The sequence below is a fragment of the Neophocaena asiaeorientalis genome, unplaced genomic scaffold (assembly GCF_003031525.2).
Source record: "Neophocaena asiaeorientalis asiaeorientalis breed wild unplaced genomic scaffold, Neophocaena_asiaeorientalis_V1.1 scaffold104, whole genome shotgun sequence".
Classification (NCBI taxonomy): Eukaryota; Metazoa; Chordata; class Mammalia; order Artiodactyla; family Phocoenidae; genus Neophocaena; species Neophocaena asiaeorientalis.
Genome location: NW_020175679.1, coordinates 2,543,004 through 2,570,943, shown reverse-complemented (window position 1 = coordinate 2,570,943; position 27,940 = coordinate 2,543,004). Strand labels below are relative to the sequence as shown.

General features: G+C 50.9%; 3 protein-coding genes and 1 non-coding gene across 6 annotated transcripts in view; 3 read left to right on the top strand and 1 right to left on the bottom strand.

Moving 5' to 3' along the window:
- The first annotated feature begins 189 nt into the window (after positions 1–189).
- On the top strand, positions 190–4,825 carry LRRC14B (leucine rich repeat containing 14B). Its single transcript, XM_024731952.1, has 2 exons — positions 190–1,082; positions 4,180–4,825. Exons 1-2 carry the CDS (start codon positions 190–192, stop codon positions 4,823–4,825), a joined length of 1,539 nt encoding a protein of 512 aa, XP_024587720.1.
- Positions 4,826–11,872: 7,047 nt separating this feature from the next.
- CCDC127 (coiled-coil domain containing 127) lies at positions 11,873–24,317 on the bottom strand. Of its 2 annotated transcripts, none has more exons than XM_024731970.1 (3): positions 24,242–24,317; positions 22,955–23,085; positions 11,873–13,118 (listed from the first exon to the last, which is right to left on the bottom strand). In XM_024731970.1, the coding sequence occupies exons 2-3, from the start codon at positions 23,073–23,075 to the stop codon at positions 12,463–12,465; spliced, it is 777 nt and encodes a 258-aa protein (XP_024587738.1). In that variant the 5' UTR covers positions 23,076–23,085; positions 24,242–24,317; the 3' UTR covers positions 11,873–12,462. The 2 variants fall into 2 exon arrangements, with proteins under 2 accessions (XP_024587738.1, XP_024587740.1); XM_024731972.1 differs by having other exon boundaries at positions 24,122–24,286.
- Positions 18,416–18,519, top strand: LOC112390909 (U6 spliceosomal RNA). Its single transcript, XR_003001363.1, has one exon. It is a non-coding gene; the product is annotated as a U6 spliceosomal RNA (small nuclear RNA).
- Positions 24,318–24,385: 68 nt separating the features above from the next.
- Positions 24,386–27,940, top strand: part of SDHA (succinate dehydrogenase complex flavoprotein subunit A) — a 22,573-nt gene continuing 19,018 nt past the window's right edge. The window contains exon 1 of one of the 2 annotated variants that reach the window (XM_024731953.1): positions 24,386–24,508. In XM_024731953.1, coding sequence (XP_024587721.1) covers positions 24,446–24,508 — 63 coding nt within the window. In that variant the 5' untranslated portion in view covers positions 24,386–24,445. The remainder of the gene's footprint in view (positions 24,509–27,940) is intronic. The other variant, XM_024731954.1, reaches the window with a different exon arrangement.

Sequence of the window (27,940 nt, the reverse complement as noted above, 5' to 3'; positions counted from 1 at the left end):
CCTCCACAAGCCAAAGCCAAACAGGCACCCAGGACGAAAATAGCCGTCAGATGACCAGAGGGCCGGCTCACCACAGTCCAAGGCAAGCTGCTCACAGCAGCTGCAACTAAAAATAGGCGAGAAGAGGACGCGTCTTTGGGAGAAGCACAGGGGAGAGCGCTGTCCCGGCTCCAGCCGCTGCAGGTGGGCATGATGCAGTCACTACGCTTCATTTCTGCTGAGGCCTTGGCGTCCCACCCCCAGGTGGCCCAGCAGAGCCTGGACGGCGTGGCCCACAACCTCTACCCGCTGCTCTTCAAAGCCAGCTACTTGCTGGAGCAGGCGGAGGTGATCCGCGTTCTGCTGGAGCGCTGGCCGCTGGAGGAGTTCCGGCTGGGTGCTCTGCTGGGCCCCAGCGCAGACCACCCCGGGGACCTGCGGGACCGGGCCTGCAGGGCCTGCCTGGAGGCCTGCGTGCGCGGCCTCGCGGACCACACGCTCTGGGGCGGGGGCCGGCGGCGTCTGCGGGTGGCCGACCTCACGGGCATCCGAGACGTGCAGGTGCAGGGCTGTCCCTGTGGGAGGGCGCTGGGCAGGTGGGGCCGCACCAAGCTGCTGGCCAGGACCTGCTGCGAGCTGCAGGTGGAGCCCCGTGCGGCCCGGCGCCCCGTAGAGGTCCTCGCCGATATCTTCGTCACCGGGGGTAACTTCGACTTGGTGGTGCGGGCCCTGGGGCCGGAGGGTCCCGCCCCACTGCGCGTGCGCTGCCTCTCCTTCCGGGCCGACAGCCTGGGCCCCGGGCAGCTGGTGCACGTGCTGCGTCTGGCGGGGCCGCGCGAGCTGCGCCGGCTGGAGGTGGTGCACAACGTGCGTCTGCACGCCGGCCACGTGCAGCAGCTGCTGGCCCAGCTGGGCTTCCCCCGGCTGGTGTCGCTCACCCTGCCCGCCAAGGCCTTCGACGCGCCGCCTACCAGCACCCCCGCCCCTGACGGCGAGGACGCCCTGCTCACCTCCATCGCCCGGGAGCTCAGCCGGATGACGCAGCTCACCGAGTTGAGCGTGGCCTTCTCCACGCTGACCGGGAAGCTCCAGAAACTGCTCGGGTGAGTCTAGGGTGAGCAGAAGGAGGGCGGCGGGGGGAGGGCATCTGTTCACAGCCCCTCAGCCCAGGTCAGGGCGACTCGGGGCCCGGGCTGAGGACGCACTAGGGGACCGTAAAACAGACCTGGCCACGTTTACAAGGCCACGAGACCCCGTCCCCTCGGGTTTTGCCCAGCCCAGAGCAGCCGGAGGGGACAGACGGAGGGGAAGGTGGCCCAGCTGGGGCTGGTGTCGGGTGCAACCTGGGAGCACCAGAACCCAAAGGAGACCGCCTCCAGTTCGTAAGAAAAAGAGAAGCGTCTTCATTAGCAAGCAAACAACATATTAGTAACTCCATTACATTGTATTAATTACCTGTCATTGTAACAGATTACCCCAGCACTGGGGCTTACGAGGGCAAGACAGGAGCCGGGTGGGGGCAGCTGTGGTCTCCCCTGAAGGCTCGTCGGGGCGGGAAAGCGGAGCCACCCACTTGCACACTCATTCTCATGGCTGTCGGCAGGCGGCCTCAGCTGCTCGGCCCGTGGGCCCCCCAACAGGCTGCGGATCAGAGGGCCAGAGGCCCTCCGGAGGGAGGCCCGCCTCCCGTGACCTTCCCTGGAGAGCACTGGGTGGATGCTTCGGCACACTGCGTGCTGAGGGCCCGTCACTGGGCCACGGGAGGCACCACCGAGGGTCCCAATACCCAAGGGCCGTTGGGCCACCTTGGCGGCCACCAGCTGTGAATATACTCATGAAAATTTATGGAAAATCAAACTTCTCATTTCTTGAGAAGAGAAATTTGATGAGAATCAAATTTCTCATTTCTTCTCATTTCTCATTGAGTGGGTGTAAGGATGTCTCTTCTGGCTTAGGGAGTCCGTGGCTTACAGGAATCTCTCTTCTACACAAAGGAAACCCAGAAGTAGCTGGCTGCAGCTGGCCAGGGCCCACACTGCCTCTCCTCTCCTGGGGGGCACCTGGGATCCCGTCGCCGTCCCCCATCCCTGCTCCTCCCCGTCTGGAACCCAGTCGCCCAATTCGGGAAGGGGTGGTCCTCGAGCCCACACACAAATACGACTCTGCCATGTGGCGGCTCCCTGGGACCCTCAGGACAGTGCTGTGTTTGGCTGGCCTGGGCCCTCAGCCAGAGGTGCCTGTGCTCTGAGGAAACGTGTTCCACAAGCCAGATGACACGTCACAAGCCTGCAGGGCTATCTTGTTAGCTCGGCCCTGACATCGCCTGTCACACTCTGACCTGTTCTACATGCTCGGTCTTCAGTCAGCTGGTTGCTGAGAGCCTGTCCAAGGCCCCAGGAGGTCCAGGCATGGAGTGTGTCAGGGCTAAGTGGGAGGGAGATGGGTGAGTGGTCAGGGAAGGCTAGGTCCCCAGGTGACCTTTGAGCGGAGACCAGGCACAGTGAGCCAGCGGAGGGCCCAGAGAGTGTGTGCTAGGCAGGAACCCCGCAGGTGAAGGGCAGGAGCTGGGGGTGTGGCAGGGCCATAGGCAGGGGTGGGGCGGGGCGGGGCTGGGGCGGACGGGGGCTGTGGTCCTGGGCAGGTGAAGAAGGGAGCAGGCAGAGGAGGAGAAGGACGGAAGAGCCAGGCCTCTGAGCAGGGCAGTGGGTGATCAGCTTCATATTACAGGGCTCAGTCTGGCTTCCCTGGCCCACACAGCAGACCCAGATGGAGGGGCAGGGAGAGTGGCAGACAGAGCAGACACGCCGAGACCACCCAGGTTTGGTGACTCCCTGGGAGGACTCACTGCTAAGATTTATTACAGCAGACGTACGGGCAGAATCTGCCAAGGGAAAGGGCTTGCGGGGAGGGGTTCGGGGAGACGGGGCACGAGTCCAGGGTCCTGTCGCATTGGAGCCAGCACGGACTGTGATGGCACGTGGGAGGTGCCGTCCACTGGGGAGTGCATGAGAGACCCAGGCCAGGGGTTTTCCTGGGGGCTGGTTGGGTGGGCGCCTCAGCCTGGCATGTGCCGAGATTCCAGACCCCAGAGGAGGCAGGTGTCAGCAGGGACCACGTCGCTGGTGCAGACAGCTCAGGCCAGGGACCCCTTATCAGCTGAGTGAGGGACCCTCTCCAAATCCAAGCTCCCAGACGCGGTTCACAGTCAGGCCTGTCCTCCGACCCTTGTCCACACAGGAGGCCCCCCGAGGGGTTGCGAGCAGTGCAGGTGGGGAGAGGGTCCCTCATGGATGGATGTGGGTGTGAGAGATGGAGCTGGAAACACGCCCCACAGCTCAGGGCCCGAGCCACAGCCTCCTCAGAGCCGGGCAAGGAGGCACAGAGCCCGCTGCGGGGTTGACTGTGCAGGCGGCGGGTGGGCCCGCGACACTCAGCGCCCAGAGTACACGTGCAGGAGGTGGTGGGAGCGGCAGCCTCAGCAGGCGAATAGAGAGCGGACCCCCCCGCCCCCGGCACTCAGTGCGCAGCCAGGTGACCCCAGACCCAGGCCCAGGATCCCGGAGGGCCACTATGGGTCTGTTCCCGACTCTGAGAACTTCTGGGCAGGGAGCCACCGACTGTGCGTTTCCGCCGCCTACACACCTACAGGAGAGCACGGAGGGTCTCTGAGGTCCCAGGCAGTGCTGAGGGTGGACTGGACGCTCCAAGGGCCCTCCCAGCCCTGATCCTGTGGGCTCAGGCTCTTCTTGCAGAGCCAAGCCAGTGTTTCATTTCCTGCCAATCCACAGGCAACTCACTGCCCCCTCAGCAAGCTTGTGAACTCACAACGCCTTGTGGACAAAACAGATTGATCACTTTAATTGCTGAGGACAAAGGCCAGGCCTGTCTTTGGGTGAAGTTAAGTCTTCACGGGGTCTCACACTGACCCAGCTCTGCCGTTGCCCCAGGGCAGCCACAAACGGGAAGTAAATGAAGGTCGCGGCTGTTCTGATTACGCTTTACTTACCCGCACTGAAACCTGAATTTCATATAATTCTCACGTATCACAAAATATTCTTCTTCTTTTGACTTGTTCGACTACTTAAAAAGGTAAAACCCATTTCAGCTCTCAGGCTGAATGCAATCAAGGGAGGGTGTGTGTGGCCCCCAGAGCGCCTGCCGGTCCTGCTCTCACCGCGCTGTTTCCTGCCCTGCCCGCAGCCCCCTCCGGACTCCGCTGAGAGTGCTGGACCTGGGCAACTGCGCCCTGAACCACGTGGACATGGCCTTCTTGGCGAACTGCACCCACGCCGCCCACCTGGAGGTGCTGGACCTCAGCGGGCACTGCCTGGTGGACCTGTTCCCCTCGACCTTCTTCCGGCTGCTGGGCCAGGCCGCCCCGACGCTGAGGGCCCTGACCCTGGAGGAGTGCGGCCTCGCGGACCGGCACGTGGGCGCGCTGAGCCTAGCCCTGGGCCCCTGCCGCCGGCTGCAGGAGCTCCGCTTCCTGGGGAACCCAATGTCGGCCCGCGCGCTCCGGCGCCTCTTCGTGGCGCTCTGTGGGCTCCCCCGGCTGCAGAGCGTGGAGTTCCCGGTGCCCAGAGACTGCTATCCCGAGGGCAGCGCCTACCCACAGGACGAGCTGGCCATGTCCAAATTCGACCAGCAGAAATACAGCGCGATCGCAGAGGACCTGCGCGCGCTGCTGCTGCGGGCCGGCCGCGACGACATCCGGCTCTCCACGCCCCTCTTCGGAAGCTTCGACCCGGACATTCAAGAAACGAGCAATGAACTCGGAACGCTCTTGCTGCAAGCCTTCAAAACTGCCCTGGAAAACTTCTCCAGAGCGCTGAAGCAAATGGAGTAGGCCCTGGACTGTACGAGGCGGGTCCCGGCGGCGGCGCTGGGGCGGAGCCTCCGCCCCCGCCACCACCGACGCATCTCCTAGTGGCAGCTGCACGCGCATCCCTCAGGCGCTCCAGGAGCGACGGCCCTGCCTCCCAGGAGCTGTGACGGCGCCCAGCGCCCAGCACGGCGGTGGCGCCAGAGAAGCAGCCCGCGGCGGGCTGCCGTCCTGATCACGGCGCCCCGGCAGCCCCGTGAAGTGCGGGCCGCAGGGGGCGGGGCGGGGGCGGGGCGGCTGGACGACCGGCCGGCGTGAGCGGGGGAGGAAGTGAGAGGACACCTCCCCGGGGCCCAGCGATGAAAGCGAGCAGCTGAGGAGAGAGTAAAACCGAGGGCAAGCCGCATCGCTTGCCGCAGGGGCTGGGTCCAGGGGTGCAGGGAGCCGGCCCGGCGCCCTCCCGTCGCGGGTGTGCGGCGCTGCCCTGTCTGGATGTTTACAAACTCCCGTCCAGCGAGGACATGGGCTTTGGTAGTTGACGGCTCTGCCTCTGCCCTCGGGCCACTGGGCGGCAGGCGTGCGCTCTGCCGGTGCCAGGCTGAGCCCCGGGCTCCCGCGGCCTCTGGCTCTGAGGGCACGACCACGGTGCCCCGCCCGCCGCCGCCCCCACTCCCACCTCCACCGACTCTAGGCCCGGCGGGCGGGGGCTCCTGCTGCGGGGAGGGCGGGAAGGCTCCCCCGCTGAGTCCTGGTGCTTGAGGAGTGGTTAATGCCAACGTCTGGACTTGGTTTCTGCTGAGATCTGATTTGTGCAGTGCTGAGTATTAGGGTAATTAAATACGAATAAAGTGTGGCTTATTCAGATGTGGTTTTCTTTCTTTTTCAATCTAATGGACGAAAAAAATGTCTTGCATTGTGTTTCCCAGATGTTCATGAAACTGGGCATGTCTTTTTCTTTTTATTTTTTTTTTAAATAAATTTATTTGGCTGCGTTGGGTCTTCGTCGCTGCGCGCGGGCTTTCACTAGTTGCGGCGAGTGGGGGCTACTGTTCATTGCGGTGTGCGGGCTTCTCATCGCGGTGGCTTCTTGCGGAGCACGGGCTCTAGGCGCGCGGGCTTCAGTAGTTGCAGGACGTGGGCTCAGTAGTTGTGGCGCACAGGCTATAGAGCACAGGCTCAGTAGTTGCGGTGCACAGGCTTAGTGGCTCCGTGGCATGTGGGATCTTCCAGGACCAGGGCTCGAACCTGTGTCCCCTGCATTGGCAGGCGGATTCTTAACCACTGCATCACCAGGGAAGTCCCTGGGCATGTCTTCATATGCTTGTTGCCCACTTGTATTTTTTTTTTAATAATTTCATTTATTTACAAAATACTTATTTCACTTAGCATAATGCTCTCCAGGTCCATCCATGTTGTCACAAATGGCAGACTTTCATTCTTTTTATGGCTGAATAGTATTCCATTGTATACATATACCACATCTTCTTTATCCATTCATCTACTGATGGGCACTTAGGTTGCCCATATCTTGGCTATTGTAAATAATGCTGCAATAAACATGGGAGGGCAGATATCTTTTTGAATTAGTGTTTTCATTTTCTTCAGATAAACACCCAGAAGTAGAATTGCTGAACCCTATGGTAGTTCTAATTTTGATTTTTGAGGAACCTCCATACTGATTTCCACAGTGGCTGCACCAGTTTACATTCCCACCAACAGTGTACAAAGTTTCCCTTTTCTTCACTTCCTTGCCAACACCACTTATCTCTTGTCTTTTTGATAATAGCCATTCTGACAGGTGTGAAGTGATATCTCTTTGTGGATTTGATTTGCTTTTCTCTGACGATTAATGATGTTGAGCATCTTTTCATGTCTCTTCAGAGATTCTGCGCACTTCCTAATTGAATTTTTTATTTTTTTGCAGTTGAGTTGTATGAGTTCTTTATATATTTTGGATACTAGCCCCTTATCAGATATATGATTTGCAAGTATTTTCTCTCATTCTGTAGTTTGCCTTTTTTTTGTTTTATGACTTTGTTTGCCATGCAGAATCTTTTCAGTTTGATGTAGTCCCACTTGTTTATTTTTGCTTTTGTTGCTTTTGCTTTTGGTGTCAGATTTTTAAAAACCCATTGCCAAGACTGATGTCAGGGAGTTTACCACCTATGTTTTCTTCTAGGTCTTAACGTTCAAGTCTTTAATCCATTTTAATTTTTTTTTTTTTTTTGCGGTACACGGCACTCTCACTGTTGTGGCCTCTCCTGTTGCAGAGCACAGGCTCCAGACGCGCAGGTTCAGCGGCCATGGCTCACGGGCCCAGCCGCTCCACGGCATGTGGGATCTTCCTGGACTGGGGCACGAACTTGTGTCCCCTGCATCGGCAGGCGGACTCTCAACCACTGCGCCACCAGGGAAGCCCCATTTTTGAGTTAACTTTTTATGTGTGTTATAAGATAGTGGCCCGGTTTCATCCTTTTGCACGTGGCTGTCCAGTTTTTCTAGTACCATTTATAGACGAGAGGGTCCTTTCCCCATGGTATATTCTTGGCTCCTTTGCTGTAAATTAATTGACCATCTATGCATGGATTTATTTCTGGGTTCTCTATTCTGTTCCACTGATCTATGTGTCTGTTTTTATGCCAGTACCATAATGTTTTAATGACTACTGCTTTGTAATATAGTTTGAAATCAGGGAATGTGATGCCTCCAGCTTTGTTCTTTTTTGTTTTGTTTTTGTTTTGTTTTTGTTTTTGCGGTCCGCGGGCCTCTCACTGCCGTGGCCTCTCGCATTGTGGAGCACAGGCTCCGGACGCACAGGCTCAGCGGCCATGGCGCACGGGCCCAGCCGCTCCGCGGCATGTGGGATCTTCCCGGACCGGGGCACGAACCCGCGTCCCCTGCATCGGCAGGCGGACTCCCAACTACTGCGCCACCAGGGAAGCCCTCCAGCTTTGTTCTTCTTTCTCAAGATTGCTTTGGCCATTCAGGGTCTTTTATGGTTCCATACAAATTTTAGGATTTTTTTGTTCTATTTTTGTGAAATATGCCATTAGAATTTTGATAGGGATTGCATTGACTCTGTATATTGCTTTGGGTAGGATGGACATTTTCAGTATTAATTCTAACAAACCATGAGCATGGAATGACTTTCCACTTATTTGTGTCTTCTTCAGTTTGTTTCATGAATGTCTTGTACTTTTCAACATACAGGTCTTTCATCTCCTTGGTTAAATTTATTCAGAATTTTTGATGCAGTTGTAAATGGGATTGTTTTCTTAATTTCTCTTTCTGATATTTCATTATTAGTGTATAGAAATGCAACAGATTTTTGTGTATTCCTTTTGTATCCTGCAACTTTACTAAATTTATTAGTTCTAACAGTGTTTTGATGGAGTCCTTAGAGTGTTCTGTATATAGTATTGTCATCTGCAAATAGTGACAGTTTTACTTCTTCCTTTCCAATTTGGATTCCTTTTATTTCTTTTTCTTTTCTGATTGCTGTGGCTAGGAATTCCAATGCTGTTGAATAAAAGTGTGAGAGTGGGCATCCTTGTCTTATTCCTGATCTTAAGAGGAGATGCTTTCCACTTTTCACTGTTGAGTGTGATGTTAGCTCGGGGCTTGTCATATATGCCCTTTACTATGTTGAGGTACGTTCCCTCTATACCCACTTTGTCGTGAGTTTTTATTATAAATGGGTGTTGAATTTTGCCAAATGACTTTTCTGCATTCATTGAAGCGATCATACGATTTTCAAATTCTTCAATTTGTTAATGTGGTATATCACATTGACTGATTTGTGGTATTGAGCCATCCTTGCATCCCTGGGATAAATCTCACTTGCTCATGGTATATGATGCTTTTAATGTATTGTTGAATTTGTTTGCTAATATCTTGTTGAGGATTTTTGCATGTGTTCATCAGGGATATTGGCCTGTAATTGTCTTTTCTTTTGGCATCTTTATCTGGTTTTGGTATCAGGGTAATGCAGACCTCGTAAAATGAGTTTGGAAAACTCCCTCTTCTCTCTTTTGGGAGTTTGAGAAGGATTGGTATTAATTATTCTTTGAATGTTTGGTAGAATTCACCAGTGATGCCATCTGGTCCTGGACTTTTGTTTGTTGGAAGGTTTTTGATTACTCAAATGACATTTTAATGCAATTCAGAATTTTAAAAAGGACATAAGTGTCTGAAAAGAAAACATTTTCTCAAGAGAGTGGCTACTGCTTGATGTGGCCAAATGCTCCTCACACTAGAACCACCCAAGTGGTCAGTGGGGGTTTGAATCACACCGTGAGTGGGCTTTGCCCTCAGGTCCAACGCCATGCTGCTGTCTCCGCAGGTACGTCCCTGTGCCACCCCCTCCCCCAGGTATGGCCCATGTCTTTCCCCCCACAATGGAGTGGGAGTCCTCTCAGGATCCGCCTGCTGAGGAAGGCGGTAACCTTCCTACTGGGCCTTCAGGAGAGGAGAGACGCCACCAGGTGGGCAGGAGCAAGGAGGGACGTGGTGGCTTCTACCTCCCTGTGCTCTTGGGCGCTGCCTTCTTCGCTCACCTCCGTGTATCTCCTTAGCTGTGTTATGCTGGAACCCTGTTTCAGCCACATGGACTTTGCTATTGCAAGAAGCTCTTGGAAAGAGAGTAGGCACAGGGCAAAATTTTGAAATGATTTGATTTTAACTCTAAAGAGTAGAGTAGCTTCTGCTGTTTGTGTCTGTGGAATTTTCTTGACGAGACCCAGCCTCTGGGTGGTCAGCAGGTAGGACCCAGCATGGGCATGGCTGGGCCCAGCAGCTGTGGTGGAGAAGAGCCCAGGGATGCTGCGGTGACCCAGGACCTGAAATCTGGGGCAGGGCTGGGCACACAGGTGTCTACGAGTGGGGAATGTCCCTGACAGCCCCTGCCCCACGCTGAAGAATAACCCATTCTTGTGAAGCTGGAGAGGCTGGGAGGCTCGTCGGAGCAATTCTGAGGCACACGGAGCAGCCCAAGTGGGACCACGCCTCCCACTCACCCCAGTGCATGTAAATTCACTTGTTCCTGTGGACCCGCTCAGCCCCAACACTGAATGTGCCACTTGCAGCCACGATGGGTTTTACCTGTACCTGCCCAGCCCGAGACTGGTGGCCCTGAGGATGCCCAAGGTGACGTTGGCTGCGAATGCGGTCGTGGGTGTCTGTCAGGGCCCAGGAGCATTCCTGTGCTTCTCGTGCTGCAGACGGCGTGGCTCCCATGCAAAGGCAAACTGGGTAAAGGAAACACGCTCAGCAGGTGAAGAGCAGAACAGAGTGCCAAGGGCCAGGAGGGCGTGAACATGCCACACGGCAAACTCGACTGGGCTCCTCCCGGTGAGCCCGAGCGGGCTATCATCTGCACAAACCCACCTGGTCTTCCCAGGGGCCAGTCGCATTGAATGGGGACATGATGGGGACCATGATGGACACTCTGGGACCACCGTCTTCGCCTCCCCTCGTCCCCTGTGGTGGACTTATCATTGCACTTCCTCCAGGAATTCAGCAGTCCTTCCTGTTGACCATCCCGGCAAGGAGGAGATGCAGATTCAGGGACTTCCACTTCTCTTTCCTACCTTAGCAACTCTTGTTCCAGACGGTTCTTTCCAATTATATACTCAGACTAGGAGACACCTGCAGGCCCAGCAGACCCTCTGTGCAGTGGCCGCGTCCAGAGACCCGGAGACGTCAGCCTGCAGCTCCCTCTCTCATCAGCTGCCACCCGCTAGATCCCAGGAATCCCCTTCTCTCCCCACCAGCCGCTGGCAATCCCACGGGTGAGCGCAAATCCTCGATCTGCTGAAGGGCCTGCCGCCTCCTTCGGAGCTGCCCGAGCCAGTGGCTGGCGTTTGAGCCCCACTTTCTTGGTTCTCTGCTCCCACTGCGCTCACAAGCCACGGCACAGCACAACCCAGTAGTTCCCAGGCTTTGCCACACACGGGAGTAGAACAAGGCAGCTGTTCTCACCATGGGGCCCGGGGAGAGAAAGCTGGTTTGCAGGGAGAGAAGATTAAACAGACATGCAGAGATCTGAGGCCAGAAGGTCATTACTGCAAGGTTCCCAGTGTTGGTTTCTAGCCATTTCTGGCTCTCCTCTGAGGTCCAGCCATCACTCTCCATCCTTGCCCTGAGGTTCCACAAGGTAGCCTTGAAACAAATTCCCCCTCAGCTGTGTAAGCTAGCAGAACTGAGCCCTGTTGTCTGCTACCAAAGCCCTGATGTCTAGGGAAGCAGGACAGCCAGGCGGGGAACAGCACTTTAGGCATCAGCCCGGAAAACCCGCTCAGTCATTCGAAAAGGACCTGGTTTCACATGGATCAGGGCAATTCTGAAGCCAAGCTGCCTGGGTTCATACTAGCTCCAGGACCACCTGTGCGACCTCGGGCAGGTTGACTTCCCACCCCTCACCTGTAGAATGAGGGCTGCAGAGAAGGGCTCACACCACAGGCCTGAGACCGTGGGCCTGAGAGGCCTGCTGACAGGTCGGCCCTCGGCTGGCACCTGGGACCTGGATTTGGGAGGGTTCCCTCCACCATCAACTGGTAAGAGTGGATCACTGTGACCAAACCCCGCCAACAGCTTGGACACCTGCTTTCCTCTGGGAGTTTGGAATTTGGGTCTGTGCCAGGCAGAGGGTGCCTGTGTGACCGCCCCTCCGCAGAAACCCCGGACGCTGTTTCTGAAGAGCGTCCGCACGGCCGTGTGACCCCTGGGAGGGAACTGGAAGCTGCACCTGGTCTCCCCGCGTTGCCCATGTGCCTGTCCCTTTACTAACCTTGCCTTGTATCCTTTCTATACGACGAGTCTCAGCTGTGAGTACAACCATGTGCTGAGTCCTGAGCAAGTGTGGGGTGGCCTTGGGGACCCGGAGCCCAAGGGTAAGAACAGTGCTCAGGGCACAGCACTAGGGTCAGGATGACGTGAGTGACGTGCGTAAAGCGCACAAAGGCCGTGTCATATTAACTTTATGGAAAATGGGTCTAAGTTTGCAGTAAAAATTGAGATAATCTGTTTAAAAATGTAAAGAGTAAGGTATCACACACATAAAAAGCAGCACTGTTGCTTTTAAATTGAGGTGTTTTAATTATATGTCATTGCTTATAAACACACACAAGGGTATCAACTGGAAATAAGAAACACTTTTTCCCCTTTGGTGGGAAAGAGCTTCAAAACACCACAAAACCTTGACGGTATCACTACCTACCTTTCTCATCTATTAGGCAGTCCTATCCACTACCGGACAACTTCTAACTGTAGTTTTAGGAGAGAGAACAGTAATTTGAGGAGAAAAAAGGATTTATTTAGGGAGTGATGAAAACAGACAAAAAAACGACTTACAGTAAGGATGGATACTATATTTCACATTCTTAGAAACAATTTTCCCCTAAAGCTATGAGGTTACCCTGTTCCACTGAATAAAATATTGATGGCTTAAAACACGCTTCTGAGAGACTGCGTCCTCAGCCGCTGAGGGGGACGGAGAGTCTCCTGAGGCCTCGCCGTCCTGCTCGGAGGGTGGGGGGAGTGGAAGGCCACTGCTGAGAGGTGGCTGTGCATGCGTGGCCACAACACAGGGAGCGCTGGCAGAAGGAAAGCATCGGATAACCCAGAACACACAACGGTCTGACGCTGAGCCATTCACCCCCGTCTTACTTTTCCAGTATGGCTCTCTCTACGCTCTTAAACTTTTTCAGCTCGACCAGTAGTTCCCAATATCTGAGATACAGCCACATAAGCCTCCCGTTTCGGCGCTTGTTGGTGTTCCAGATGTCACCACAGTACGTGTCGTGCTTGAATATGTCGGTCAGGCCAGCTGCCATCTCCAGGTCAGCAGCAACTGGGTCGGTGGACGCTCGGCCCAGCAGGCTCTTCTCGATCTCCAGCCGCTTGTGGCGAGGGAGAAGCAGACTGCAGTAGACGCTCTGTCTTTCTGTGAGAGCGTCCTCGAAGTCTCTCAGCAGAAGCCTGGCCCTCTGCTGCCACTCCTCCTCCTTGCCCAGGTAGCTCAGGTACGCGCTCCGCAAGGGCTGCCCCTTCTCCTGCAGGGCCCGAGCCCGCTCCTGTTCCAGAAGCTTCTTCTCTTCTACCATCTTGCGCCCCTGAGAGATGAGGGCTTCTCGGTAGCTAGTCGTTCTGTTTTGTTCCTTTTCAAGTTCCAGGGACAACTGTGCCACGGCCCGCCGACTTTCTGAGATCGTGGCACGGTACTTGGCTTCGAGGTCCCGCTGGAAGGCAGCTGTTCTCTGATGGTATGCTTCCCTCTCTTTTTCTATCTCTTTTCGGGACTCCCTAGACCAAATCCAACCTGACACAAAGAAAGTGGAGGAGGAAAACACACACGATGAAAAGTCAAAGCTCAAGTTCTATAATATATATTTACAGAAAACATAAAGCAGCTAAGGATGGCACTTCAATAAAATCTTAAGTCCCAAGAGTTGTGTACAAAAAAGACAACATTTTGAATGAAGCTATACAACTGCAAAGTTCTTATCTTAAAATCAGATCAGGGCTCCCCAAAGACAAGCGCAAGGCTGCAGGACCCCTTTCAGCCTCCTCCTAACGTCTGATGGCTGAGAAGAGCCACCGTTGCCTTCCTTTGTTCCCAAGCCTACCACCCTGTGCCTACTCTGGCTACGGTGCCCCGGCATACTATTGGCAAGGGTTAGAAATGAGTATGGGTGAGTGTGCTTCAGAGTGTTGGCTAGGCTATTAAGAACTGAGTAAAGTTCAAAGCGTGTTCAGCTTTGCCTGGTCATCACTAGTAAACAGCTGAAGCCCAACGTGTTTGCTTCTGTTCTGATAGGGGGTCATGTAAACAAGGAGTCGGAAGTTCAGCCTTAAGACGAGGCTCCACTGTAATCTAACAAACATGGGACAGAAGGGTGCAGGCAACTGGGGTGGGTAATGCCCCGCTCTGCCCCACAAAGTGAGAAGCCACCAGGCCTCTGGCCTCTGCTGCACGGAGAAGTCCAAGGACAGAGAAAGGGAGTCTGATGACCACAAAGCCTGCGGCCAGCAGGCGCCTGGGTCTGGGTGTCGTCACCAATCCTTCCCCGTCCCGCCAATAAGAGGCCGGTGTGTCCCGGTAACAAGATAAACGTCAGCGCGCGGCTTTCACTGCTACAGGACCTCCACCGCGTTCTGCACCGGCGCTCCTGCTCAGTAACTTCATAAACGCTGGGGCAGCTACGCCGAGTCCTCGCTTCTCACAATGGTCACCTGTCCAGCCTGTACGTGCAAAACGCAGCACAGATCCGCGTCCTCTGGAAAACAGAAGGACTGCCCAACAAGCCTAAGTGGCAAAGTTACCAAGAGCAGCAGCTTGAAGTGTCACTTATGCCCAGCTCGCCAAACACAGCCAAGGCGGCGCACGCGTTTCTCTCCTGCCTTCTCTAACTCTCTACGGCGTCCGTCCCCCTTCTGGTTCTCTTGCTGCTCTCTGGTCCCTTCCCATCAACACCCGAGGTGCTGTCCTTGCTTGCTGTGTGGCCTTTCCCCAGCTCCCAGGCAAGCCCATCTAGTCCACAACGTCAGCCGTCACCTCGCGAGGACAGCATTCCCGCGCACCTGAGAGCCTCTTCACTTGCGGTGCTGCTGCCCCAATCCTACAAGCAGGAGACCAAACTCGTCCTCCCGCAACTAAAGCAGCCCCTAATCCTATCCCAGCTGACAACTCCAACTCCAACGCACATGCCGTCTTTGTCTCCTCCTTGGGGCTGACCAGGAAAGAAGGGGCCATAGTATGACTCAACACGCCCTGGAGGCAGGCAAAAGGTATGCGTGGAGAAGAGAGGAGAGAAGGACTAATTCACTTTTGGGTGAATGTGGACAAAGTGTGGAAGGCCAGTAGGAGTTGGCAGGAAAGGTCCCTCTAGGCAGAATGAACAGGTACAGGAGAGCTTCCAGGAGCTGCTGTCCAGGGGCACAGGGCTTATGCCAAGGAGACGCTGGAGCAGACGCTGGGAAAGTCAGACTCCGCTCAGGAAGCAGACTGAGCGCCCTGGCTGTGATGAGAAGATGAGGGGGCATGGGCAGAGGGGGCAGACAGGAGGCCAGAAGCAGAGCGCCAGTCCTGCTATAATAACCCAAAGTGCAACGCTGCTCACACAGAGCCAGGGAGGCCGATACACACCCAGGCACACACCGGCCATCAGACCACAGAACACCTCTCATCAGGAAGGCCTCCTGGAAGAGGTGGCACAGGGACGTGGAGACAAGCTGGGTGAGGAGGTGGCCAGGGAGGTACGGAGACCAGAGTGCAGGCTGGTGGACCGGACGTCTGGACACCCAGCTCTGGTCCGTTCGGGGAGTCCCGCCTCGTGACTCTGCACAGACACAACTTTTTCGAGCCTCAGTCAGAAGGCTTGTAAAAGCGCTGGGGCTCCTGCTTTTGGGAAAATGGAATAGAAGTACTCTCTCCTATTCTCCCTGCTAAGAACAACAAAAAACCTGGACGTCGTATGTAAAACTAACACAAGACGACCCAGAAATGCGGAGAGCGGCAGGCAGACTGTTGAGGGACCTTGGCACCCGAGGAACACCATGCTGGTGAGTCCCTGGGGGCTTCATTTTGCCTTGTAGATCCCAGACTTAAAGCTGAAATGCCAATGATGCAGATCTCCTTTAAAAGCCCCAACAAAAGTCTGCTCTCTCTGGCCAAACAACTAGCAAAGGGGCCTAGCAAGACAGAAAACTTTGAAACAATAACCATTCTGCCCCTGCTACGTAGCACAGAAGACACTGTGACCCACCTCCATCCATGTGGGCAAAGCCTGAGGGGCGGTGATGGTGGCAGAGGAAGCCATGTGGGGATTCTCCCGTGTGGAAGCATCAGCAGATCGCAGGGGAGCTGGACCTCCCACTCTTGCCCAGCAGTAACAGGGGACCCTTCCTTGCTGTCAACGGGCTGGAGGACGAGTGGGGAGCCTGGACGTCCACTCCCACCTGGGAGTGAGGAGGCAGTGCTACCTCTCCCTGTCCAAGAAGCCAGCCTAAGAAGATATGAATAAAGAACAGCCTCATAATACCGCAAATGCCCAGGTTTCAGTTGGGAATCACTCTTCATAACAAGAATCAGGAAGATCTCAAGGTGACTTATAAGGTAATCAGTTGATGCCAATACCAAGATGACAGAGATGTTAGTGTCATCTGACAGTTTAAGGCAGCCATTGTAATATAAAGTCTACGCAAAGATACAGAAAGTCTCAGCAGAGAAATAGAAAATATTTAAGAAAGCAAATGGAACTTCTGAAACTGACAAAGGCAGGAACTGAAATAAAAAACATAATGTGAAACAGGTGTGGAGAAGAGGACCCCACCAAGATACTCAGTACAGCTCCTGCGAACACAGACATGAAGATGCAAACAAAATACTAGCAAATCCAGTTCTGCAAATATATAAAAAGAATGACACGGCATGACCAAGTGGGGATCACTTCAAAAATGTAAGACTGGTTCAACATTCAAACACCCATCGCTGTAATCCAACAAATTAGCAGCCTCAAGGAGAAAAGCTACATGATCATATTGACTGATACAGAAACACAACACCCATTCATGATAGCAACTCAGAAAAATAGGAACAGAGGGGACCTTCCTTGTCTTGATACTCTATGAAAGCCACAGCTAACATATACTTAGTGGTGAAAAGACTGAATGCTTTTCCTCCAAGATCAGGAACTACCCAACGAAGTCCCAGAATTCCTGGCCAGTGCGAGAAGGCAAGAAAAGGAAATAGAGGCCAACAGACTGGAAAGGAAGAGACAAAACCTGTCTCGCGCCTCACAGAAAAATGAACTCAAAATGGATCATGGACTGTCATGTAAAATGTAGACACAGGAGAGAATCTTTAGGATCAAGGGCCAGGCAAAGAGTTTTCAGACATGGTATGAAAGCATGACCCATAAAAGGAGAAACTGATGAGACGGACTTCATCAAAATTAGAACTTTTGCTCCATGAAAGACTCCAGTAAGAGTCTACAGACTGGGAGAAGATATTTGCAAACAAGACAGCCAACAAAGTACTAGAATCTAGAACACAGTAAACTCTCAAAACTCGGGAATTCCTTGGTGGTCCAGTGCTTAGGACTCCACGTTTTCACTGCCAGGGCGAGGGTTCAATCCCTGGTCAAGGAACTAAGATCCCACAAGCTGCGTGGTGACAACAAAACAAAACAAAACAAAAAACAAACAAAACAAAAACCTCTCAAAACTCAACATTAAAAAAACAATCCAATTAGGAAATAGATTGAATCTGAAAGACAGGATTCAAGGAAGCGGATACACCGATGGCAGATAAGTATATGAAAAGATGCCCAACGTCATTAGCCCTCATGGAAATGCAAATTAAAACCAAAATGGGGTTATCACTATACACCTGCAAGAACAAGCAAAATAAAAACAATAGTGATCACACCAAATGCTGTTGAGGACGCCAAGAACCTGGATCCCTCATACACTGCTGGCCAGAAAGCAAAACGGTACAGCCACTCTTTTACCTTCTTCGAAAACTGAACATCAACTCCCAAGGAGGCTGACAAGAGTAGGTAGTTTCTATTATTCAATGATCTGCAGTGTCTGCGTCTTAGTGAAAGACCCAATTGCAGCCCTAAGGGCTGCTATTTAGAAACTCACTAGCCTGCCATCTTGAAAACCCCTACTGAACGCTCGGAAAGGCTGCCTGCTGCCTATGGCTAGGGCAATGAACTTGGCGAGTGAAGTGGAAGGCTTAAAATTACACCGACTAAGCCAAAGCAATCTTGATGATAAAGAAGATGTGGCACATGTATACAATGGCATATTACTCGCCATAAAAAGGAACGAAACCGGGTCATCTGTAGAGACATGGATGGACCTAGAGACTGTCAAACACAGTAAAGTAAGTCAGAGAAACAAATATCATATATTAACACATATATGTGGAATCTAGAAAAATGGTACAGATGAACTGGTTTGCAGGGCAGAAATAGAGACACAGATGTAGAGGACAAACGTATGGATCAAGGGGGGACAGCAGGGGTGGGGGAATGAACTGGGAGACTGGGATGGACATGTATACACTAATATGTATAAAATAGATAGCTAATAAGAACCTGCTGTATAAAAAATAAAATAAAATTCAAAAAAAAATATTACACTGACTGACGTATTAGTTAATTAGTGTTGAGGCTGGGAGAGGCCCTGAGGTGACTTTCATTTTCCGTTTGTTTTTTCAGACGCATCTCTGGCTTCTATAGCTGTTCATAGTAATTTTTATTCTTGAAGTTCCTGCTTTCTTATACTTTTGAAATGATGCTTTTTGTCCCTGAGAAGGGTTGAGGAATATTGTATTTTCTTCTTTTTGGTTATCTTGCTTAGGTAATGCGATCAGAGAAAACTTTTAACTTTGCTTTCTTGTAGGGATTCTCCAAAACTGTGTTATTACAAGATTAAGAAATTATATCGAACATATGGGTGTTTAGCCCCCTAGCACAGCCTAAAAGTAAAGGCAGACAAATGATAAATGCTACTCTTGTCAGCCTCCACTTTCTCTGCTCAAACCTGCTAACCTAAGAAATCCAGGCACATAAGGCCACTCCATAAAAAGTACCACTGCCTGCTCACTTTGGCGGCACACATACTTATAAAAAACTGGAAAAACACACAGAAGACTAGCACAGCCCCTGCTGGAGGATGACACACAAAGTCATGACGTGTTCCATATAATTTAAAAATAAAAGCACCCCTGCAGCAGGGCGCAGCTGCTTTCCCGTTTCTCGTCCTCTTAAGTGCCTGCCCAGAGCCATGGGGTGTGATGTAGGGATGCACAACATGCCACCCTTAAATGGGCCCCTTAGGCCTTGCTAAGGTTCTCAAGGGGCAAGGGAACCACCCTCGTCACCAAATGATTCGAAGCGGAAGGTAACAGATTAAATCTGGAGCTGCAACAGAAGCCTTAGTAGGAGTGCGGAATATCAAGGTTCTAGGCTTGGCCGTAAATAGCCAACTGGTGGCTATTAAATTAAGACCCGGATGGGAATATCCCCGTAAACAGCATAACCAAAATGGGGGGCCACTGGTCTGACTAACCACAGCTGACATTTGGGGCCTGATAGGAGTTTGGGGGGGAGGCCTTCTCCTCTCCTAAGCTAAATGAGGGAAGGTAAAACCTTGCCACGTACGTGAATGGGTGTGTCAGTCATTTGATATCACTGAGGTGGCTACTCAGTTCTTAGGGGGAAAAAAAAGTTGTTTCTTCTGGCCTTAAGAGAACAAAGTCATCCTAGGAGGCATTTGCCTATGCCTTTAAGATGCAAATGTCTACCTAATCTTCTCCAGGAACGCTTATCTCCAGCATCCTTTTAAAATGCAAATTTCGGGCTTCCCAGGTGGTGCAGCGGTTAAGAATCCACCTGCCAATGCAGAGGACCCGTGCTGCAACTCCTGAAGCCCACGCTCCACAAGAGAAGCCACCACGATGAGAAGCAGGCACACCACAGTGAAGAGTAGCCCCCGCTCGCCGCCAACTAGAGAAAGCCCGCACGCAGCAACGAAGACCCCATGCAGACAAAAATAAATAAATTTTTTTAAAATTTGGGTTAAAAAAATAAAATAAAATGCAAATTTCAAAAACGGGGTAGGTAATTTGGAACTTGACTTGTCAAGGACGAAAAGAAATCCTAAGTGTCTTTTCTGTAAACACTAGAAAAAAGGGTTTAGCCATCTAGGCAGGTGACCTTGATTTGCTCCATCTGCCAGAAGCCCAATTTGAATCCAACCCCTTGTAACTGATGGGTTTTACCTTGTTGTACCTGACTCAGGGCTGAAATTTTCAAATGAGAACTATAAGGTCTCTGTGTTTGGTTGTGTGTTTGTATGTATCTATGTGTGTACCTAAGTGTGTTGTAGATGTATAGTATTACCAAAATTAATTTGTAAAGAAGCTCTACTTAATTGACTTTAAAAAATTAAGTGCTTATATAAATACTCAGGAATATAAAACTGGTCGGAATGAATTTCAGGTTCACACGATCCAGGAAATATTCAACATTAAATTAATATCTGGAATTGAAGGAGGCTTAAACTTGTTGATTTAATACAGATATGTCTTTAGAGTCATCAATGTTAAGTATAGTACTTCTGCTGTACCTAGGTTTACTAGAGGTCAAATAAGACCTTATTATATGTTGCAAATCTGTCAGCAAGAAAAGTAACTTGAAGTGGGAAAAAAAAAACTTTTAAGGAAAAATGTATGTTTTCAGTAAAAGAAGGTGTAAAGAGTGAGAAGAAAAATACTGGAAAAAAGAGTTGTACATGATCTTGGGACTTCCCTGGTGTTCCAGTGGTTAGGACTCCGAGCTCCCAATGCAGGGGGCCTGGGTTCGATCCCTGGTCGGGGAACTAGGATCCCACATACTGCAACTAAGCCCACATGCCGCAACTAAGCCTGCGCGCCTCAACTACTGAGCCCACGCGCCACAACAAGGGCCCAGTGCAGACAAAATAAATAAATAAATAATAAATAAAAAGAGTTGTACATGATCAAGATTCTCTAAGATTGGATTAAACTTAGTTGGGTAAACGGCTTTTGTTGGGAGTGGGCTGGGGCAAGACGGGATTTGGTTTCTCCCTGCAAAGTTATCTTGAATGACTGCTTTTAATAACATGAGTTACTTCGCCTTCAAGATCTGTTTTAACTTTGGTTAAGAAATAAGTATTGTCTCAGTGACCTATGATCTTATTTGACCAAGTCTTTTAAAACTTTTTGACAAACTTCCCAATATCAAATTTTAATTAAAGTTCTTTGGATTTCCAGCTAACTTTGGGATACTTTAGAGGGTCCCTGAGGTAGCTCAAAGAAAAATATTTAACTAGGATTTATTTCGTTTGTTAAATTAAATGTAATCAGATGGTTAACCACGCCTTTTAAGTCTTTTGTCATTTATAGATATTGTTGTACTCTGATGCTGTTAACAAAAAAGCGCTTCATCATCAAGAAGATTCATGGGAAGGCTAAGGAAACAGTTACAACACTTCCACATCAAGACAATGGCTATGCAAGGATTCCAGCCCATACCAACTTAAAACAAGGAGCTGTCCTGCTCCTGGGGCCCCTAGATCAGGCATCCTAGAGATTTTTACTCCCTGACAGGCGGGGTCGATGCCCCTACTTAGCCTCAAAGCAACTTCAGAAGATGGACCATCGCCCCTCTGCTTCCCACAAAAATATGGGAGTAAAATCTCCGACGGGGGAATGAAACAGGAGGGAAGGGGGCAGGGCACAACCTTTAAAAGAATGACACAGCCATAGGGCATGACAAAAACTGGTTAGAACCAACTAGGTCCAAGAGTGCAGACGAGTTGACTTTCAGTAGACCTTGAGCCTCATTATACGCTCATTGTAATACATTAGCATATGCTAAATGACACACTCACCAGTGCTAGGACAGTTCTGAGGCCAACCATAAAAGGTCAAAACGTAGGCTGTGGCCCAGTTCCTGGAAATCCCCACCCCTTCCCCAAAATAATTGGAATAACCCTCCCCCTCATTAGCCTATGAAATTACCCAGCCCATAAAAACTAACCACTCCATATTTTGGGGCCTCTCTCGCCTTCTGAGATGGCCCATAATCTGTCTGTGGAGTGTGTTTCTCTCTAAATAAATCCACTTCCTACCTATCAAAAAAAGAAATAACATGTCTCTTTGGCATAGGGATTACTTTCAACTGGTTATTTTCTAAGAAACAGCAGACATGGGAGAAACTTTGAAAACCAAGTAGGAGTTACCCTTTTGTAAGAACCACTTACATTTATAAGGGAGTTCTGCATTTGTAAGGGTGTCTCCCTGGCTGTACCAGGAAGAGGTTGACCAAATTTCTGGAAACTCTTATCATAGGAAAAGGCTAGAGCTTAAATCTGCATAACCACCTTACCCTTGATTATTGCACTTTTCCTAGTCTCCTCTGGTAACTAACTCTCCCCAACCTCAACATCCTCTTTTGTCTTAAGCTTGGGATGGTATTTAAGGTGAGGGATTATGCCATTCTGGTAAGTTACTCAATTTTCCTGAGTCTCTCCTATGGATACATGTTAAAAACTTGTTTGATTTTCTCCTGTTAATCTGTCTCATATCAATTTAATTCTTAGACCAGCCAGAAGAACTTAAAAGGGGAGAGGAAAGTTTCTTCTTCTGCGACAGTGACAAAACATAAAACCAACCCCTAAACATCAGGAAATTCATCATGTAGTAGGCATATAAGCTAAGAGCTGGAATAATTACAATTGACTGGTGACTGGTAATTTCCCCAGAGGTACAAAGTCGATTCAAAGTAGAGAGAATTTCTGGCCAGCCTGAGCAGGTTTCATGGATGAAACCTCCCAGACTGATTTCCTAAACATTACACAGACATACAAAACCAGTTTTCTTTTATGCCTGTTTTATTCTTCCTCATCAGTGCTTATGAGGCCAATTGAAGCAAGGGAGCCCCCCTCAGAGCAGTACAGCCTTGAAGGGAGCTAACAGTTACTGAACTCACTCCACACAAAATGCCTCTAAATATCTTGTCTTACTTAACCCTCACTTGCATTGAGGCAGTTATGATGGTCAGAGAAACTGAGGCTCAGAGGGTAAATAATTTGCGCAGGATGTACCATATGCGAAAAAACTAGGGTGTACACATGCATCTCTGTAAACAAAGACTGCTGCCCGCCATTTATGATTAAGTCATTAGCCACAGTCACTGACCTACAAGTTCACCCGGAAAGGGATTCACGGTGAATGCACTCTGTGTTTTGGATACATGGGACCCTACAGCGTTAAGATACATGACTAAGAAAGAATTTCAGTGGCCCCAAATTCCTGCATCTTCCCATACATAGGTAAGCACTAAAGTCACTAACTTGACACACCTGGGTTTCTGTGACAAGTACTAATCTTTTACCGAGACGTATGCTGGAGCACATGTATTTCCTGGCTCCTCCCCTGCCTCTTCAGAGCAGTTCCTAACAGCTATCTGAGAGACTGTATCCTGGGCTACGGTCTTCATAGCTCTCACATTGTACATTTTTTTTTTACAGTCAACATCTGTCAGGTTCCAAAGCCCAAGATCTTAGAGCGCCACACTTTCAGCCCAGAAAACACACATTAGGAAAACCATGACTTACGAAAAGCAGCCAGTCCCAGCATTGGAACCAACAGGGCATAATTCCATCTGCTTCCATCACCCCCATCAGCCCTGGAACTGGGCCGGATATTCCAATTTGGGGGGTCATTTAAGTTATTCATGGAGATACACCTTGAAGTAAATAATAAAACCATTAAACACACACAAAAAAACAAAATACATTGGTCACAATTATATCACCTACATGGCTCATGTGAGACTTATTTTTTCTTTCAAAAAATTTTGTTCAGATCTAGGTATGCGCTGCACAGCACTGAGCCTTATGGGATTAAAAGAAAAAAACAAGACCTTAGATAAAAGCAACTCACAAATCGTGGGGGAGAAGATGTGTCTCAAATAACTGAAATACAAATAGGACGAAGCAAATATAGTCAAAACAAACTTAATTCAACTTCAAAGACTCTTAACAGGCTTTTCAATAAATACTTGTTCAACACCTAAAGATATAAAATTCTAACTGGCAATAAAACAATGACATACACACAAAAAGGCTCAGTACTTAAGGAGCTTGTGGCGAGCACAGAATAAAAAAGAGATCTAAAGTAGTGAAGCTCGTAACCCTCATAGGGGAGGTCTGGGAGCAGCATTCCCTTCCCCCCAACCCGGTAAACCAGGGAGCACCAATCCCCGGGCCGTGGACCGATACTGGTCCGCGGCTTGTTAGGAACCGGGCCGCACAGCAGGAGGCGAGAGGCGGGAAAGTGAACGAAGCTTCCCCTGCCGCTCCGCATCCCCCCGCCCCATCGCTCGCATTACTGCCTGAACCACCCCCTCCCCCCACCCCGTGGAAAAATAATCTTCCACGAAAGCGGTTCCTGGTGCCAAAAAGGCTGGGGACCGCTGCCGTAAACGACAGGGTCCGCGCGCCCCCAGCCCCACCCCACAGGGTTCATGCCCGCCCGATCCCATAAATTACAAGGCCTGCGCCCCCCACCCCGACACCGTAAACTATATCATGGAGTTCGCGCCCTCCAGACCTCATGAACTGGAGGGTCCGCGCCCCCACCCCCTGGTAACCTACAGGGTCCGCCTCCCGGAACGCGCAGTCCTAATAAAGCAGCGGAACCCGACACGGACCCGCGGGACCCCTAAACGTCGGGAACTCCCTCTCTGTCCCGGAGAGAAGGCGGGGCGAACACCACGTTACCTGCGAGCACCGGTTCATCTCCCAAAACTGCCGTAAACTCGAGAAAATTCGAACAACGTCTGGACCGAAGGAGAAATCAGGCGAGCCCGTGAAGACCCCCGGCCCCAGACCCCAACCTACCTCCGGCACAGAGGTCTCGGCCCCTGTGCCCTGAGCGCCGCCGTCCGCTCGTCCCTCTGCGCAGGCGCCGCGTTGCCCCGTCTACCCCCAGCGCTGCGATGTGCGCAGGCGCGGCGTCCCGCCCCGCCACCGTCGGCCCCGAGCGCGGCGACGTGCGCAGGCGCGGTCTGCGCGGGGACTGGCGGGACGGTTGCGGAGGCAGACATGTCGGGGATCGGGGTTTTGTCGCGGATGCTTCGCGCCCGGCGCCTAGCGCTGACCTGGGCGGTGAGTTGGCGCTGCGGGTGGGGCAGGGCGGACGCTGGGTCCCGTGCCCCCGACCCCAAGGTGGGACGGGCTGAGGAGGGCGCGCCGGACTCTGTTCCAGCCGAGCGGGTTGCGGCGCGGTGAAGGTCACGACGCTGCGGGCCGCCCGGGACCCCTCCCCTCCCAGGGCCCGGTCAGGAGCCCGGGGCGACGGCCGAGGCAGCCCGCTCAGCTCCGGGCGTGCGCTCCAGGACGCGGCCGCCCAAGGTCACACGGCGGGACGGGCCTGGGGCGGCCTGATCACGGTGGACCCGGGCGGGTGGGATCCGAGCGGAGCCCCGGCACTAGGCTCGGCCTTGCTTCTAGGTGTTGTGCGGTGACTCCTGAGCACTGACCGCAAAGCCACTGGGGCGGACGCGGGGCGGGTGTCTTCCTGGGCTGCGGAGTCCCGCTAGCCCCACTCGGGTCGGTCCGGGATGTGCTTTCCCGAGGCCTGGCTGCTGGACCGTATCCCCTGCACTCCTGACGGTGAGGCCTTCAGAGTCGATTTGGTTTGTTTTTTTTCTTTTTTGCGGTACGCGGGCCTCTCACTGTTGTGGTCTCTCCCTGTTGTGGCCTCTCCCGTTGCGGAGCACAGGCTCCGGACGCGCAGGCTCAGCGGCCATGGCTCACGGGCCCAGCCGCTCCGCGGCATGTGGGATCTTCCCGGACCGGAGCACGAACCGTGTCCCCTGCATCTCCCGGACCGGGGCACGAACCCGTGTCCCCTGCATCGGCAGGCGGACTCTCAACCACTGCGCCACCAGGGAAGCCCTGGGGGGGTTTTATTGGAAGCACTGAATTTAGAGGGTTTAGTTATTTGGTTCTTTTACATGAACTCCTCGAGCCTCCTAGTTAGTAATTTAATTACAAAGTAAAGGTCCCAGTGGGAACCAAGGCTTTCAACAATGTTGACTTGATTTATGCCTGTAATTATACCCACAGTTTTCTTCTTTTTAAAATACAGAAATTAAAAGTTAATGTTAAATGTGAGGTGGTTTAGTCGGACAACCTACCAACACCAGAAAGCATTTTAAATGCTTTCATGTGTTGCTGGTTCTTACTGAGCAGAGGTTCCCCCAGCCCCCAAATCTTGGGCTCTAAGACACAGTTGTAGCAGGGGGTCCACAAGCAGGAAATGAAGTCCATGGTCAGTGCGGTAGTTTTAGTCAACAAAGTTTGAGCAAACTTCTGAGTGGGCCCTTATCGTTAGGTGAGATGACAGATTTGGTATGTGGTGGTGACTGGGGAAGAGCTGACATGTCTGTCTTCAGACCAGACTGGAGCCAGGAGATCCTTATTCCATCCTGCAGACACCCTTCACCTACCACTCGCCCTTTGCCATTTTATGAAAATATTGCTGTCCTTTACACAAGCTGGGCTGGAAGGAATTCAGCTGTGAGCTTTTAGCTGAAAGTAAGAGTAAAGTTCGGCACACCACAAGTTGGAGATAAACCTCTCCTTTCCTATTGGCTTGATTGGAAGTGATCTCGGTTGAAGCCGCTCTTGGCTGCCAGCACTGCGCTCCACTGTCTCCTTGAATCTTCACCACGGTCCCATTTTCAGGTGGTTGTGAACATGATGGCAAGGTAGAGTTAGCAAAGTTGAGCCACAGGTTAGGTCTACCGAAGATGATCTTGGGTTTCTAAAGGTATTTTATTCTGATGTAGATAGCTTTGGAAATTATTTCGGTCTATGGAAATTAATCTGTCCACAAGCTGTGTATTGGAGTTTCAGATTGGCAAGAACAAAAGCATCAAATTAGCAGAACAAAAAAAGAAAGGAATTCATGATCTCCAGCCGAGGAATGTTCATAAAGACTCCTTGATGAGGATAATTTGAATAAAGTCCACAAAATTTTTCTCTATTTCATTTTGTTCAATTCTGTGGTGTTTCCAAGTTATATTTACAGCTGCTTTAAAGTTACAAAATTATCAAACCTATTTTGCCTTTGTTTCCTTTCCCGTTGTCCCAGTGCACTGACAGAATTTACAAACTGTTCCAAAGTATTGATAGTTAAATCAAAAGGGAAAGTAAAACCAAGAACTTCAGTTGCTTAACTTCTCCCTTCAGATGAGATTTTTCAATTTTCAACAAGATACTGTTCTAGAATAAGTCAGCTTCTTTTTGAATGTATCATTCTGAGTGTGTCTTAATGGTGTATCTGGATTTACATTATTTAGGCCACTGTAGTGACGATTCGTTTCTTGGGATAATTACAATGCCACTGGTTTTCAGTTCTGCATTCCGTGTCGTGTTCTTCCTGGCTCACTTGAAAAGTTGTGGCTCAGTTTGGGCATACAGCCTGGATATTCATCTTAGTTTGGAGTCCCAGAGATTTTCCCCAGGGGCCCCTAGATGGTGGGGACAGTACAGGATTTGGAGCCAGCCGGGCAGACCCAGTCCAGAGCTGCTGCGTCTTGGAGAGACTCGGTTTCTCTGTGGGGTGAATGAGGATTCTGTGAGGTAACCTGGGAGAACTTCGTGTGGCCCTCCTCCGTGCCAGGCCCACAGCTCACAGCCTGCCCTCGGTAATCATGTGAATGGTATTTGAAACATCCCTGTTTTTAAAACCTTTACATTTTTAGTGAAAATAATTACACGTAGGTGGAAAAGAAAATGTCAGTACAGAAGCCCTTATAAGTGAAAAGGAGTAAGACCACGTCCTTCCCCAGACCTTTTCCCCAGTGGAATCAATTTTGAACTGTTTTTGGTTTTAGCCCCTGCTGTTTACCTCCATTTCTCTAGCTGATATGAGGGTGCATTTTTGTCCAGTTTAGACATTGACTTTTGCTGGTAAATGAGGATTTAGTTCACTTAAACCATCCTCCTACCCATGTCCTCAGTTCTCCCAATATAATTATGCAACCACTTCAGATCCTTTATGGTCTACTTTTGTAATTGTGTAGCTTGTGCTTGCAAATTGGTTTCTTGTTCATGATTCACAGGTGTATTTTGTTAGATGAGGACAGCCCCCAGCACCACTTTGCTGGGTGGAGGGCATCAGTATCTCTACCCTTCTCACTTTTTCTCTCCTTTTCCTCCTAATTCAGTCACCTGTACTTTTATGCTATTAAGAGCTCTGTGTTCTTTTAATTCTACCTTAGGTAGAATTTCTGCATTCTTTTTCGTTACCCTCTTGGGAAAGGTTTGATAATTTCTCTTCAAAAAACGTTAGATTAAGAAGTGACATAATACAGGTTTTATCTAAAGACAGAAATTGGATTAAAATTGGACTTTCCAAATTCTAATATCACTCCCCAAATTGGATTTAGATACAAAAAATAATGTTACTATTTTCCACAGAGAGGTAATATGATAATTTGTTAAAGATTTCTTTATGGTAGCTACTGCTTTTTAAGCTAACCGTGTGCGTGTGGGGTGTGTGTGTGTGTGTGTGTGTGTGTGTGTGTG

What these genes read in the sequence shown, in the direction of transcription:
- LRRC14B (XM_024731952.1), top strand. Translation starts at nt 190, where the DNA reads ATGATGCAGTCACTACGCTTCATTTCTGCTGAGGCCTTGGCGTCCCAC. An exon ending in AAGCTCCAGAAACTGCTCGG is followed by an intron (nt 1,083 to 4,179) that starts GTGAGTCTAGGG and finishes CCCTGCCCGCAG; the next exon opens with CCCCCTCCGGACTCCGCTGA.
- CCDC127 (XM_024731970.1), bottom strand. Translation starts at nt 23,075, where the DNA reads ATGAATAACTTAAATGACCCCCCAAATTGGAATATCCGGCCCAGTTCC. An exon ending in GCTGGGACTGGCTGCTTTTC is followed by an intron (nt 13,119 to 22,954) that starts GTAAGTCATGGT and finishes TCTTTGTGTCAG; the next exon opens with GTTGGATTTGGTCTAGGGAG.